The sequence below is a fragment of the Podarcis vaucheri genome, assembly GCF_965113315.1.
Source record: "Podarcis vaucheri genome assembly, chromosome: 13".
Lineage (NCBI taxonomy): Eukaryota > Metazoa > Chordata > Lepidosauria > Squamata > Lacertidae > Podarcis > Podarcis vaucheri.
In genome coordinates, this window is record NC_138751.1 from 5,016,819 (window position 1) to 5,032,395 (window position 15,577).

The 15,577-nt window shown below is 51.6% G+C and overlaps 1 protein-coding gene and 1 long non-coding RNA gene across 2 annotated transcripts in view; one reads left to right on the plus strand and one right to left on the minus strand.

Moving 5' to 3' along the window:
* Positions 1 to 15,577, minus strand: part of LOC309518156 — a 350,853-nt gene that overhangs the window by 249,344 nt on the left and 85,932 nt on the right. The gene's annotated exons all lie outside the window — the stretch shown is intronic.
* Positions 1 to 15,577, plus strand: part of DNAH2 (dynein axonemal heavy chain 2) — a 146,876-nt gene that overhangs the window by 30,569 nt on the left and 100,730 nt on the right. Inside the window, exons 7-13 of the mRNA XM_082197458.1 lie at positions 5,166 to 5,404; positions 5,594 to 5,785; positions 8,340 to 8,497; positions 11,138 to 11,225; positions 11,511 to 11,716; positions 11,948 to 12,077; positions 13,489 to 13,671. Coding sequence (XP_082053584.1) covers positions 5,166 to 5,404; positions 5,594 to 5,785; positions 8,340 to 8,497; positions 11,138 to 11,225; positions 11,511 to 11,716; positions 11,948 to 12,077; positions 13,489 to 13,671 — 1,196 coding nt within the window. The remainder of the gene's footprint in view (positions 1 to 5,165; positions 5,405 to 5,593; positions 5,786 to 8,339; positions 8,498 to 11,137; positions 11,226 to 11,510; positions 11,717 to 11,947; positions 12,078 to 13,488; positions 13,672 to 15,577) is intronic.

The window sequence follows — 15,577 nt, forward strand, 5'->3', positions numbered from 1 at the left end:
TAAGGCAGCCCTGTGCAGGGAAGTTTTTAATGTGTGACATTTTAGTGTATTTTTGGTCTTTGTGGAAGCCGCCCAGAGTGGCTGGGGAAAGCCAGCCAGATGGGTGGGGTACAAATAATAAATTATATTATTATTATTATTATTATTATTATTATTATTGAAGGCTTTCACTTTCCATAGCTGTGCTGCGGTTTCACATCCACACCAGTGGGATGGCCTCGATTGAATCTTTCCATTTACTGGCCCCTCCCTTCAAGGACAACACCACCCTCCACTAACATTTCCGCAGGTGGCGCTGTGGTCTAAACCACTGAGCCTCTTGGGTTTGCCAATCGGAAGATTGGCGGTTCAAATCTGCACAATGGGGTGAGCTCCCGTTGCTCCGTCCCAGCTCCTGCCAACCCAGCAGTTTGAAAGCACACCAGTACAAGTAGATAAATAGGGACCACTGCGGCAGGAAGGTAAACGGCGTTTCTGTGCACTCTGGCTTCCGCCACAGTGTTCCGTTGCGCCAGAAGCATTTAGTCCTGCTGGCCACATGACCCGGAAAGCTGTCTGTGGGCAAACACCGGCTCCCTCGGCCTGAAAGCGATATGAGCGCCGCAACCCCATAGTCGCCTTTGACTGGACTTAACCGTCCAGGGGTCCTTTACCTTTTCTTACCCCATTATGGGCAATTTCTGAATCTGCGCGTGTGGACCTCTAAAAAATAATAATATCACAGTAAGTGTGGAAGAGCAAATATCATCAACCCTTAGCTGTCATGTTTCACGATGAGCAGAATGGAGCTTGTGCTTTTTGGCAGAAGTGGCAACGTTGAGCAAGGTGGACTGATGGTTGGACTCAATGTAAGGCAGCTAGCTGTGACACAGCTTATTCCTTCATGGGATCTCTTCGTCCCAGGTCTGGCCACTGCTCCTGAACCTGCCCCAGTTGGCATCCTGCATATTTCAAAGAGCTGCTCTCCGAAATATAAATGGTTTATGCCCTCCATTTGTCCCTGCTGCTCAGCCCAGAGCACCCATTTTCTTTATCCTAGCATTCGAAGGGACACAAGGGGAGGCATCCCTGGACATTGTTTTGCCAGAGCACAGCCCCTGGAAAGCAGCAAGGGACACCTTTGCTATTCTGGGTCTTAAAAATGCACAGTACTTGGTTTTATTTTACTGCTGTTTTTAATGGGCACATTACCCGTCCTGAGCCTTCAGGGTACGGACGCTTTGAGATGCCTGTTCTGTCCTTTGTTTTCCTTATCTTGCCAGGGTCCCTCTCTGCGCCTTAAGGGAAAGGGCACGACCTGCCTATTCATCTGCCTCAGGGCAGAGAGGAGAGAAAAACCCAATATATATATATTTCTCTCTCTCTCCTCTCCACCCCTTTGCTCAGGAACTTCTTGTAACCTCTCTTAGTGCTTTTTGAGTGACATTCTTGGGTTGGGGGGCACTTTCTTCCCCACACTCCCAGAGTTCCCCTTTGAAGTGAAACCGGGGCTTGCAGAGCCCAAGAGAGGCTTGAGAACTGAACCAGAGCAGGCCTTAAATGCGGAAAAGGCACTGGCCGAGCTGCCACTTGTGGCCATACGACAGGTGGGGGGCATCACAACTGCCCCCCCTGCTTTCCCGACGCAGTGGTCCCCTGAGGTGATTTCTCCCTCAGCTGTTCTCCTCCAATACTTCTAGTTTTGGAGCCAAGTTGAAGGAGAAATTACCTCAGGGGCACGCGTTGCAGGGAGAAAAGTCTCTGGGGGGTGGGGGCGCACGGCACCCCCATATGGACCTTCCTTTTGTGCTTTGAACTGAGCCTCCTGTGTTTGAAGAGGCAGGCCCCCCGCCATCTTGTGCGGCTTGTCTCTCTGGGCCCGTCCTGCCATCCCATTGCCCCAGCCGCGTCTCGTCCCCTTTGTCTCCCAGGGGCTGCTGGTTCTGTTACTGCCCCGCAGGCAGAAAAGAAAAGAAAGGCTGAAGCGCCGGCGAGAGAAATCGCCAGTCAGATCTGGCGCAGCGGCTTGTTTGTTCCGCCCTGCGCAAATTCAATTGAACATCTCGCTACGGACAAGGGGAAAAGATGTTGACTGAATTATGCAGCGCGTGTGTCTCTATTAGGAATAATAAAGCAGAGCCTGGCAAAGGTGTGCCTCGCCAGGGGTTGTTCGGTCCTTTTCTTCCGTATGCAAATGGCAGAGGAAGCCCATGGGGGAGCCTGCTGGGCATGGCCTGCCCCCTCAGCCGCTGTACTGTGTGAGGGACATGTCAGACATCCTGTTCTGAAGGTGTGGGCCCACAAAATGTTCTTGTGTGCTGAAATATACTCAGAGTCGCAAAGTGGTTTCATGCTCTTTATTCAGCTCATAGTGGTGAGGAGGAATGAATGAAAGTCCCCTCACAGTATCTGCTTTATATACATTATTTACACAATGGGCTGCACATGATTGGCTAATTCCGGAATTCTACTGTAAGCCAATCAGGTTGTGGATTCACTTCTATCTGGAGCAGGATTGGGTGGTTCCTGCCAACCAATCATACTGCTGCATTGTTCTAGGACCAATCAGACTGCTGCATTCTGAATCCTATTGTTCTAGGACCAATCAGAGTGCTGCATTTTGGATCCTATTGTTCTAGGACCAATCAGACTGCTGCAGTTTGGATCCTATTCAACTCAGTACCTAACATGTGCATAAAAATAAATGCCACAGATGTACAGTCATACCTCGGGTTGAAGTTGCTTCAGGCTGAGCATTTTCGGGTTGTGCTCTGTGGCAACCTGGAAGTAACGGAACGTGTTACTTCTGGGTTTTGCCACTCGCGCATGCGCAGATGGTCAAAATGACATCATGCGCAGAAGCGGGGAATTGCAATCCGCAGACATGCAGACACTTCATGATGCAAATGGGGCTCCAGAGTGGATCCCGTTTGTATCCAGAGGTACCACTGTATATTTTTAGTGTTGGACAGCAGCCTGCCCCTATCTGCCCCTCCAGGGGTTTTGGACTCCAACTCCCATCAGCCATAGCTGACTGTGGCTGATGGGAACTGTAGTCCAAGACATCTGGAAGGAACAGGTTGGGGATATATTGTCATAAGAGCACCATCCCTTGAGGGATCTGGGCCTGGCTGCAGTTCCCCACTGCCTGGATATACACATGGCCTCCTGCAGGCCTCTCCTGCCCCAACACGGGTGAAGCGGCTTGCGTTTCCTTGCTGTTGCTGCCTTCGGCTTTCTTCTGGCGTCCAGGAGAGGCGGCTCCTTGTTCGCTCTGCCTCGCTTGTGGCGTTGCATAAATTGCCATTACCGTTGGCTTTTTGCAACAAAGGAAAATAAAAAGGCCTTTTAGTAACAACAGGCATTAATTGACCCGTTTTTTGGATTGAACGCCGCAGCATTACAGTATGGCCCAAGCTCATTTGGGCATGTGGGGGGAATAGACTCCAGAACGTTCTTATCTCTCCTCGATTTTGTAGCTTTTAAAACACAGACACACTCGCAAAGCACAAAGGGAGACGACCCGTTCATCTTGTGCCTTGTTTTATCTCTGAATTCGAGTATAGGGAAAAAAAATTCAAAGCATAAAAGTGGAGCGTGCCCCTTTTCAAAGTTTAACAGCATTATGAAGAAATCCCCCACTGCCATAGACAGATGGAGGATTTGAAATTCACATGATTGTCCCATAATGAGAGGCCTGTGCGGTTGGCAGCGCCCAGCCTGCAATGTTCGCCGCGCGCATTAAAATCTTCCCATGGCTGGATATTTTGCATGGCAATGCATGCTTGGGTTAAGCATCCAATTGGCTACCTTGGGGTCGTCTCTTGTGTGACTAAAACCTCAGCTGTTATCAAGCACTTAGAGATACTTGGCTATTCTAATCCCTGGGCTGTGTGATTGTCTTACCCCTGTAATTTGGCACAGAGACTGCAGCTTCCACGCTGCGATACTAACTCTTCCTAGATGGCTGCTCTCTAGCTATTAGCCTCTTCCATTCCAAGAGCGGGGGGAAAGCAGCAAACTTGGTGAGCTTCAGATGCCACAAACTCTCCCCACAACTGAGGCCCTGCGGCTCCTTTTGGCAGTTTCCTCTTCCGGGGGTTCTCGTGCACCTGGAAGTGTTGTTCCCCCCTCTTTCCGCAGCCAGGGGAGCCCCTTTTATGATTCAGACCTGCAGGGCCCCCTCCTCTTAGCTCTCCCCCAGAATGCACTTGGACACGATGCATTTGGGATCTATCAGACAACAGACCGCAAAGTAGAAGGTAATTTCTGCACGAGCCCAGGCGCAGCAGCCAAAGTCCCATATTAAAGAGCAGGGATGGCGGCGCATTTAGGCAAGTGTCAGAGCCTCGTGTGCAGAAGGGCTGGGACAAAGAATTTGCCGCGTTTCCCTCTCCTTTCTGATGTACAGGAGGAGAGCGGTGGGGTTCGAAAAACATCAAAGCCCCGACAGCGCCGCCATGGCTCAAAACAGTGTGTGTTCACACAGAATGAAGGCAAATGGCGTCAGGTACTCTTGGAGGGATCTCAAGGAACATGCCTGATTTCTGTGTGACTCACCCTGTCTCTTTGTATAAGAGTATATTCTCCACCCAGGGGACTCTGTGCAGTGAAGCCATAGCATGATATATCCCAGAATTCTTTTTCTGCTTTCCAGAGTGGAGACAGATCTTCTCTCTCTCTCTAGCAGACGCTCCATGAGGTCCCTCCACATATCCACTCCTGCTCAAGCACAGCAGCGATTAAAGTGTTTTAGGCGTTTGTGAAGCACCAGTTCTTATGCACATGTCCAGAGACTCTTAACCTGTGATCTGCTCTCTTTTCTAACTGTGTACTGCATTGATCCATAGGCAACTCAAACCGTGCCTTAATGTTAAGCTGTTAGCTGCCTGTTCACCGGTCTGGTGGTTTTTTCCGTGCTGAGCGTCAGGTGAGGCATGTGTGGCTGCCCCACAGATTCACTGAGCAACTTTGGGTTAGGTTCCACTCTCCGTCTTCACACATGGCAGGCAAGGCATGTTACTATAAAAACTGGCCAGGGCCTTTTGTGCTGAGGCAAAGCATATATATATACAGGGGTGAAAAGCCCCAGAGCTTACACTGTGAGTTGATTCCTGAAGCTTGGCAGACCTGGGGGCCATCTGATTTTATTTTATTTTTATTTGCTGTTGCTGCTGTTGTTCCAGCATCCATGATTCACTGGACCCGGCAGATCAAGGAGGTTCTGAGGGCACAAGAGGCTGTGGAGAGCAGAGAGAGCTCAGGCCCGCTGGAAGAGATCGAGTTCTGGAGGAACCGCTGTACAGACCTCTCCGAAATCAGCAAGCAGCTCTGCCAACAGGGCGTGAAGCACATCGAAACCATTCTGGCCTTTTCCAAGTCTTCCTACGTGACCCCTTTCCAGCGGCTTGCCAAACAGATCCAGGTGGGTGCAGGTTGGGTAGGGCAGCGAGAGAATTGTCTCAGGAAAGGGGGTTTCAGTTTCTTCCACACCAAGCCCTTCCTCCAGTCTGCCTCTCCTTCATGGGAAGGGTTCAGGAGGAGGTTGAGCCGTGTCTGTGGGGGCACGGATCCTGCTTCAGTCCTTGCTTATTGCTCTGTGGTTGCTTTGCAGGATGGATCAGAGCAGGCCCAGTCAAACCTCCGATTCCTCTCCATCCTGAAAGAACCGTTCCAGGAGCTATCCACCCTTCGCCCCCAAAACATCCCTGAAAAGTTGCCTCACCTCATCAGCCTCGTCCGAATTGTGTGGGTCAACTCCCCATACTACAACACCCGAGAGAGAATCACAGCCCTGTTCAGAAAGGTGAGGACTGCACTTCTCTCTTCGAACCTAGACCATTTCCTTCCTTCTAAACAGGTTTTACTAGTACAGGGGTCTGCAACCCGTGGCTCCGGAGCCGCATGTGGCTCTTTTACACCTTTGCCGCGGCTGCGGGGAGGATACTAGCGAGGGGAGGAGGCGCATTGTGCGCTCTGACACTCCCCACTGTGGCAGGCGCTGTACTGGCTGTGACGTCGCATGGGGGCGGTGCGTGCGTTAGTAACGCACCGTCCTGACGTCACCTTCCCGCCTGCCCGTTACATTGTAAGGGGCATGTACACTGGTCACTGCGTTGAAAGGGGGCATGTACGCTGGTCACTGTTTTGAAGGGGAGTGAAGAACACACACACACACACACACACAAAGGTAACTTGTTAATTTAACGTTTATTTCTATGAGGAGGAGTAATTCTGAGGGGTCAAACAAAGAAATAATAATAAAAAGTGACAAAAAAGTTATTTTTATAATGACGAGTTTTGCGGCTCCCAGTTTTTTTTCCTTCGGAAACGGGTCCAAGTGGCTCTTTTTGTCTTAAAGGTTGCAGACCCCTGTACTAGTACAAATGACGTCCAAAGCAAGTTGTAAAATTCGGCATAAAATAACAGCATAAATGTTTATAGATAGCAAAAGTCTGTCTGGGCTTCTGAGGGAGGCTAAGCCACACAGGAATTTATGCCCAGCTGCTCTGACCCTTCGCCGTCTCTCCTTCTCCTCGCCTTGGAACTGGTGGTCATAAAAGTTTTGTTCCATCCATTCTTCTCCATATCCCAAACCTCACTATCTTTTTGCTCTTGTGTGGCCCAAATCCTTTGCATCTGAGCTTCCCTGGTATGTCTAACCAAGCTCTCCCCTTCAGGCGGCTTGTCTGCCTGTCTCTAGCCTAGAAGCAAGCTAAGCATATGCTATTGGTCCAGGCAAGAGTAGGATGGTTAAGCCTTGTACAATTTTGCCTATAAGCCTATCTTCCGTTTTATTCCTTAATGCCATTCTGGTGTTGGTAATGATGAACATCTCTTCTTTCAAACCCGGTTCTGCTTATTACCTTCCCCAACCCCCAAGTAACTGAAGTAATTACCGTATTTTTCGTTCTATAGGACGCACATTTTCCCCTCCAAAAATTAAGGGGAAATGTGTGTGCGTCCTATAGAGCGAATGCAGGCTGCGCCGCTAAGCCCAAAGCCAGAACAGGAAGACGGAGCACTGCGGAGCGTCTTGCTGCTCTAGCTTGGGGACGGCTGCGCGCAAACCTCTGCAGGGCAGCGGGGTGCCTTCACCTCGCTGTCCTGCAGAAGCTAGCAAAGCTGTTCCCAAGCCAGAACAGCAAGGCGGAGGGCTCCGTCTCGCTGCTCTAGCTGGGGGATGGCTGCGCGCAAACCTCTCCAGGGCAGCGGGGTACCTCGCTGTCCTGCAGAAGCTAGCAAAGCTGTTCCCAAGCCAGAACAGCAAGGCGGAGGGCTCCGTCTCGCTGCTCTAGCATGGGGACGGCTGCGCGCAAACCTCTGCAGGGCAGCGGGGCGCTGCGCTCCAAAGGCTTCAGGTATCTTTGAGGCTGGCGTGGGGGAAAGCAGCGCTTCGCCCCACCGCCAGCCCCACCAGCTCTGGTGAATGTACCTTGAACGCACCTTGTTTTAGAGGGGGAGAACAAGAAAAAAATTTTTTTTTCCTGTTTTCCCCCTCCTATGGTCCAGTGCGTCCTATGGTCCGGTGCGTCCAATGGAGCGAAAAATACGGTACCTGGGGTGCAGTGCAACTTCCAGAAATATTCCATGACTCTTCAAGAGATATTTGAAATATAAATGCTTTTAAATAAAATCAAATTACTCTGGATAAAAGATCTCCAAAAACATATCTCTGTGTTGTCATGTGTAGACACACAAGTTAGCGTGTAACATATGATAAGGGACATGGGCAGGCTTGGTAACATATATGAGGGGGAAATTGCCATATGGGAACATTGGGCAATATCAGTTGTTTTTTAAGGTTTGTCTAAAACAGTGGCAGGGACGCGGGTGGTGCTGTGAGTTAAACCACAGAGCCTCTTGGGCTTGCTGATCAGAAGGTCAGTGGTTCAAATCCCCGCAACGGGGTGAGCTCCCGTTGCTCGGTCCCTGCTCCTGCCAACCTAACAGTTCAAAAGCACGCCAGTGCAAGTAGATAAATAGGTACCACTCTGGCGGGAAGGTAAACGGCATTTCCTTGCGCTGCTCTGGTTCGCCAGAAGCAGCTTAGTCATGCTGGCCACATGACCTGGAAGCTGTACACCGGCTCCCTCAGCCAATAAAGCGAGATGAGCGCCGCAACCCCAGAGTCGGCCACGACTGGACCTAATGGTCAGGGGTCCCTTTACCTTTAAAACAGTAGTAGCTAATCTGTGACTTTCCAATTGTTGTTGTTGGACTACAATTATCATTCCTGACCATTGGTCATGTGGTCTGGAGCCGACGAGTGATGGAGTCCAGCCGCAGGTTAGATGTTCATGATCCTAAGGATTAACTCGGAGGTGGTGCTGAAGTGGCCTCTCCTGACTTCTCCCTAGATGAGCAACAAAATTATCCAGATGTGCTGCAAAGACATCTCCCTGGACCGGCTCTTTGAGGGCTACATCAACTCTACCCGGCGGACTCTCCATGGCTGCATCTCATGCATGTCCTCTTGGAAGGACAGCTACCAGCACGCTGCTTATATGCACAACAAGTAAGAGGCCTCGGGCTGGCAGTGGGTGTTGGCCTGGGAACAGATGGACTGCTTTATCCCGTGTCAGGCTGCTGACCTGGAACATTTGCTGAAGGATGCCATTGGTCACTGGAATGTCCAACGGTGTATTTGCAAGACCGAATGTCCTTTATCTTACTAGCAATTCTGTCTCATTACATCTCCTGTCTCCACCTTAAATTCTTCACAACATTATCTCTTTTCAAAACACATTGCTTTCCCACAAAGGAGGCATGGAGTGGCAATGTTACTTTTGATTTCAAGGCAACACTTTGGTTCTGAAAACAGAGAATTAAAAATAAAATAAAAGTTCTTAACACTCCCTTGATCATTTAAAACTTCCTTGGCTCAAACAATTTCAGCATGCTTTTTCTTCTGCCTTCAGTGGTTTAATGATTGACTCTTTTTAAACTCAGAAAGTAGCTTGCCCACCAGATGTAAATTTCCACCGGCAGACAGAGAACCCTCTCTCAGTCATAAATTATAACCATCTCAGATATAATTAGAGAAAGGGAGGGTTTTGCAGACCCTATGCCCATTAGGGCTGTTATGTGGCTTTGTGCAAGATGTTTATTCCTCCGCTCATAAGTCATTTAACCCTGTCCATGTTCCCAGGAACTGACAGCTTCTTGGTCTCTCGACGTAGAACACAGCTTTTTCAGAGCACCAGAGGTTAATCTCCTGTTCACTCTTATCTCTAGAGTGAATTTGATAGCCAAATGTATGCCTGGTTCTCATCAGTCACCATGTAATAATCTCCACCAGCAACCTGCTGACGGAAGGTGTTCAGTCCGCCAAGTTCCTCCCCCGGAAGTCCTGTGCCTCATGGACCGCTTTCAGTCGTGCTGCATTCGAGGCCCATTGCCCTCCTTCTTGCCTGAATGATACCCTCAGCCGATTTCCTCCATTCTCTGGCTCTATTGGTCTTCCTGCTGTGTCAGATGACCTCCTAGCATTGGCTTGTGTCTGTTCTAGGGACAGGAGGCCTGGGAAGAGCTGAGGTTGGGCAGGGTCCCCTGCCTGGCAAGGAAGCAGTTCTCTGCTGCCTTTCCGCACCATGGAGCTGAGGAGCCACGAAAGAAAGGGAAGGCCCATGTCCCAGGGCTTATAGCACCTGCTTTGGTCCTAGGTTGAATCCCAGACAGCTCCAGTTAGGACTTGGAGAGCTTAACTGTCTGAAACCCTGGAGAGCTGTGTAGATGATTCTGAGCTAGATGAACCAGTGGTCAGACTCAGGAAAAGGCAGATTCCCTTGACAATAGGCAGAGCTGAAAGCAGTTTGCAAATGAGACCAGCTTCTTGCACTCACCCCTGTATACACCAGCGTTCAGTGGGTCGGAAGGTTTCGTGTACTGTTGCCCAAAAAATTGGACCCGAGGCTACGACAGTTGGAGAAAAGCAATGTGTGTGCACGCCACAGGGCCCTTCCCAAGCCATTTTCAGCTCTTCCTTTAAACAATTCCGTACTGTCCCCACCCCCATTTGATCCCGCAGGAGGCAGTCATAGCCCCCAATCCTTTAAAAGAGGATTCAACAAGTTCATGGAGGTGCGGGCTTTCGGTGGCTCCTAGTCAAAATGGCTGTGCTCTTTTGTCAGTGATGCTTCTGAATGCCAGTCGCTAGAAAGCGCAAGAGGGGAGAGTAGCTTGCATCTGGCTGGCCACTGTGAGGATGTTGAGCTTCGTGGATCCAGCATTCTCTTATTGACTGTGTCTGTTATTTCCTTCTGCAATGGCCCCCATCTTCTCCAAGCAGCCGCACAGGCTGCCTAGGCTGCTCTCGCCTAGCCTTCAGTGGCTGCTTCCCTGCCGGTCGTCTGGACCTGTGGAGAACCAGCCTGCTCCGTCTCTGTCGGGTGGATATTGTTTGAGTTGCAGCGAGAGGAGAGCCGTGCGGGGCGGCTTAGCAAGGCCCCCTGCTTGCCCCTCACCCGGATCCCCGGGTCAGCTGATCCCTGGCTTCTCCAGCTTCCGTTCTGGCCCTGGCTGTCTCTCCTGTTCCCCGATTCTCCTGGCTGCACTTCAGAAATAATGCAACATAATCTATCATTATGATTAGGGATGTCAGGCTTAAGTGGGTGCCTGGTCCTTGACAATTAAGTCTAAGTGTTACTTGTCTGCTTCAAATTCAAATTAGTGGGGCTGGATCAATATCGCAAAAGATATAAAGACATTTAACATGCGAGCGGCTCTGATGCAAGACAGGCACGGCCAGGCCTGGATTAGGCACTCAAGCCGTGCTCCTGGGGCGAGGATCTCATATGTTCCCAGAGCTCTTTGATTAGATGATTTCTCCAGAACCCTCTTGCCTGCGGGGGTGGGTGGGAAGGGGCGGGGGAGAGAGAAAGACAAACAGGGGGTGACAGGCTGGCTATCTTTCAGCTTCTGTGTTCTTTCCCAATGTGCTTGGACTCTGTCTTGGGAAAGGTTCTATTGCTTTTTGTGTGTGTCCCCCCCCCCCCCGGATCTATATGGTCACTGGATGCACCCTCATCCTGTTTCTGACCCCTGTATGCCCCCTACTTGTATGGGCAGTCCCTTAGGCTGGGTGGGGAAAAGGATCCCTTGCCCCCAAACATGACAAAAGCTGTCTGTTCTCCTAACTATGCGACTCCTCACGCAGGCTTTCTGGGAAGGGCTGGGTACTGGACCAGACTAGCATCTTTGCCCAGGTTGATGCCTTTGTCCAGCGTTGCAAGGACCTCCTGGAGGTACGTGGCATGTCACAGCAGAAGTTCTGGTCTCAGAAATTCATTCCTTCTCTGATGTGTCCCCTGTTGCTCTCCCCATTTGGAAAGATCTGTGGGTGCATGCGGCTTTGATAACTGGGCTGGGTCTTTTGCAGGGCACGCTAGGCCCATGTGATTTGCGATCTGCCCAAAACATCAGGTTGCCTGACTGGGGATCTCCACAGGCTTTAGCCTTCCCCTGGAGGGCAGAGAAATGTCCGTGAGGAGCGGTACCTTTGGGTTAGGGATTGTATGTCTGCCCAATAGGTCTGCGAGAGCCAGCAGCACTTTGCGCGCTGGGAAGACGGCAAGCAGACCCCGCTGCCCTGCTTCTTTGGCCAGCGTGGGCCCCAGATGACCAGGAGCCTGCTGGAGATCGAGGAGACCTTCAACAAGTACCTCGGCCAGCTCCGCAATGTGAAGGGAGGAATCCTGGATGTGAAGAACACCTCTTGGCATGAGGACTTCAACCGGTGAGAGATCCCCCTGGCTGCCCTTGAGCTGGGAGGGCTGGCAGGAGACAAGTCTTCCCTTGGGTCCTTCATTCAGTATACAGAAAGAGGGAGGGAGCAGAGGATGCTGGGGAGGCAAGCACAGCATCTCCTGAGGCAGAGAGAGCCTGCTGCTCCCAGTCAGGGCACTGCACTCTACCTTCTCCTTCCAACGTCCTCTCCCTTCTCTCTCTGAATCCCTGGGGGCATCAGCTTCCGTGCTGGCATCAAGGACCTGGAGGTGATGACCCAAAACCTGATCACCTCCGCCTTTGAGACGGTGAAGGACGTGGAGCGTGGTGTGGAGATCCAGGACATCTTCCATCACTTGTCATCGCGAGAGGTACTGCTAGCGACGGGCCCTCCAATTGAATCTGAGGCAGGGCTGAGCTCTGTGGAGCTGGAAGGAGGAAGGGAGCATCGAGCTATCAATGGGATAAGACTAGCAATGGCTACTAGCCATGGCGGCCTCCAGTGGGGGAGGTGGCACACCTCTGAACACCAGTTGTTGGGGAGCTCAAGTGGGGAGGCGCCTACTGAGCTCATTCCTGCTTGTGGGTTTCCCTTCGGGGCATCTAGTTGCCCCCTGTGAAAGCGGGATGCTGGACGCGTTGGGCCTCCTTTGGTCTGATCCTGGCTTTCCTTACAAGCAACTCTGAGTGTGGGCCTCTTTGCTCACAGTGGGCTTAAACATCTCTGTGGCATGAAAGTAGAGCTTGAGCAGGTATCACCTTGGACAGAGTTCAGCCTTCTGGTCCTGAATGGGGCAACTGTGCCCCTGAAGGACCAGGTGCGCAGCCTGGGAGTCATTTTGGACTCACAGCTGTCCATGGAGGCACAGGTTAAATCCGTGTCCAGGGCAGCTGTGTACCAGCTCCATCTGGTACGTAGGCTGAGACCCTATCTGCCCGCGGACTGCCTCGCCAGAGTGGTGCATGCTCTGGTTATCTCCCGCTTGGACTACTGCAATGCGCTCTACATGGGGCTACCTTTGAAGGTGACCCGGAAACTACAACTAATCCAGAATGCAGCAGCCAGACTGGTGACTGGGAGCGGCCGCCGAGACCATATAACACCGGTCTTGAAAGACCTACATTGGCTCCCAGTACGTTTCCGAGCACAATTCAAAGTGTTGGTGCTGACCTTTAAAGCCCTAAACGGCCTCAAAGGCCCAGTATACATGAAGGAGCATCTCCACCCCCATCGTTCTGCCCGGACACTGAGGTCCAGCACCGAGGGCCTTCTGGGGGTTCCCTCACTGCGAGAAGCCAAGTTACAGGGAACCAGGCAGAGGGCCTTCTTGGCAGTGTCGCCCTCCTTGTGGAACGCCCTCCCACTAGATGTCAAAGAGAACAACAACTACCAGACTTTTAGAAGACATCTGAAGGCAGCCTTGTTTAGGGAAGCTTTTAATGTTTGATGTATCACAGTATTTTAATATTCTTTTGGAAGCCGCCCAGAGTGGCTGGGGAAGCCCAGCCAGATTGGTGGGGTATAAATAATATATTATTATTATTATTATTATTATTATTCTGTGACCTAGCTGGTACAATAGGAGCCAACGGTTAGGCCGGTTGGCTGCTGGCTCCCAATATGACCAGCATCTCCAGAGCTTCGTGGAGGGAGGCCTGTGCCAAGGAAATGCTTGGGAGTTTCAGGAGGACCTCGGAAGGTGGTTCATTCCAGCGGGGCGAGGGTCGGTGGCTTCTCATTGTGGGAAGGGCATCCCATCAGACCTCTTTTCTCTGTCCCAGGCCATTAAGCGCACCTTCGACAAGAAGACGGTTGACATCTTCATGCTATTCAACAGAGAGCTCTCCCTGGTCAACAAGGAGTTGAGCAAGCGGACCCCTTTCCTGCCGCCACACATGTGCCATTACTCGGGCCTGGTGCACTGGATGCGCGCTCTGCGACGGCGCATTGAGAAGCCCATGAATGTAAGGCTCTTGCTCTAAGGACTGCAATAGACCCCAGTGGCCGGCAGGGCTGGTCCCCCCATTAGGCAGAGTGAAACGTCTGCCTCGGGCGTCAGCTGCTGAGGAGCATGTAGTGGACTTGGCTTTGCATGCTATGCAGCCTGTTCTGTTTCGTGTGAGCAGGAGTCAGGGGGACAGGAGTGGATTAGCATTCTGTCTCCAGGCCCCCCAGGATTGCATCAGACATGCTGGTCGCTTCCTTTTCCTGCTCCGCCTGTTTACATAGAAGTGCATGGTTGGAAGGGACCCACAGTGCAGGAATCACAACTTTTGCTCCCACGGTTGTGAGTCATTCTCCTGTTCCTGTTAGGTTAGCTTTGCTCCTTTGCCATTTCACTCCTTTCCCCTGGCCAAGGTACGAGGCAAGGTTCAGACCTGGCAGAGGCTAGCTCTCCCCCTGATCCTGGCTCTTGGCTTTGTTGGGTGGAGCCAAGGCATACGATATCCGCAGGATATCCACCTTGGTATTCTGTCCTGCACTAGTGAAACAATGCTCAGTGATTTAGAGACTGCCCTTTCCTACAGTAATGCACGTCTCCTTCGCATTAGTCTTGTTTTGCTTGGGCAGAGGGTGGGAAGGTATTCCTCTCCAGCCCTTCTAAGATTATTTTTTGGCGGGGGCAGCTATCTGCAGGTCAGCAAAACAACGGGCCCCTGGCATGGTCACGGCGGCTGTTCTTTATTCATCAAGCAACCTCATCAATTTTTTTTTGTCTATTTCTCAGCTATTTACCTCAATAACATCCTCCGTCTCTGAGTTCCATCTGACAGGTTTAATTATACGTTGGGTAGAAACAAAACGGCTTTTCCACCATCAATCAAACCTCCCCCCACCCGGCTCCTCGCTCTGTGCACACTTGAAAATTGAAATTGCCAAAATCCGCGTTAGGATGTAAAGGAAAGCTGCCGGTAGATCAGCTCCCTTCTGAACCTCCCTGTCCAAAACCGGCTTCTCCCCTGCCAGGAGCCTTCCCTTTATGTTGATATTAGCTGGCAAACGCCTGGACCCCGGCGCTCCCCTGCCCTGCTTCTGATGTTTGTTGTGTAATGGCGAGGTTTGCCAGTCCCTGAACGCTGCTCTTGGCAGGCAGAGGAAACAGGCACTTTCATATTCTCTCTCTCTCTCTCTCTCTCTCTCTCTCTCTCTCCCTCTCCCTCTCCCTCTCCCTCTCCCTCTCCCTCTTTCTCAGCGTTTCTCAGGCCCAGGGTGTGTGGGATGCAAACGGTTTTGCTATGCTGTGTGGCAAGAAGCCTGCGGACGGCCAGGGCTCAAGGCTTCCCACTGGGATTGCCTGATTTCTCAAGTGCTGCCGGCCAAGTTGCAAGCTGAGATGGGGGTCATCAGGCAACTGGGCACGAAGACAAAGGCACACGGGTGGGGGCGTTTGTGGCCTGGGTGGGAGGGAAGAAGCCCAGCGGGACGGGTGAATAACCAATAAGTCTGGCGGCAGAATACGGGAGGTCTAGCAAGGCTGGGAAGCAGAGTTTGCTTTGGGAGCCCTTACTGATTTCTGTCTCTCTTTCTCTTTCAGTTCTAGAGCAGCTCTCCCCAGCCAGCTGCCCTCCAGATGTTTTGGACCACAACCCCTGTCAGCCCCAGCCAACACAGGTTGTGTGATGGAAGTTGTCGTCCAAAACTACAGGGCTCCAGGCTGGAGAAGGCTGTCTAGAAACCTGCTGAGGTCAAGCAAGGAAAAAGTGAAGCCACCTCTGGGGCTGCGATCTCCTGGGTGACGCAGATGCCATTAGGCAGTTGAATGCACATGCCTACCCTTTCCGTTTCCCTCGCTCCCACTCCACCCTCCACGTGGCCCGTAGCTGGCAACCCACGCTACGTCACCGTTGTCACTGGACACATCAACTCAAA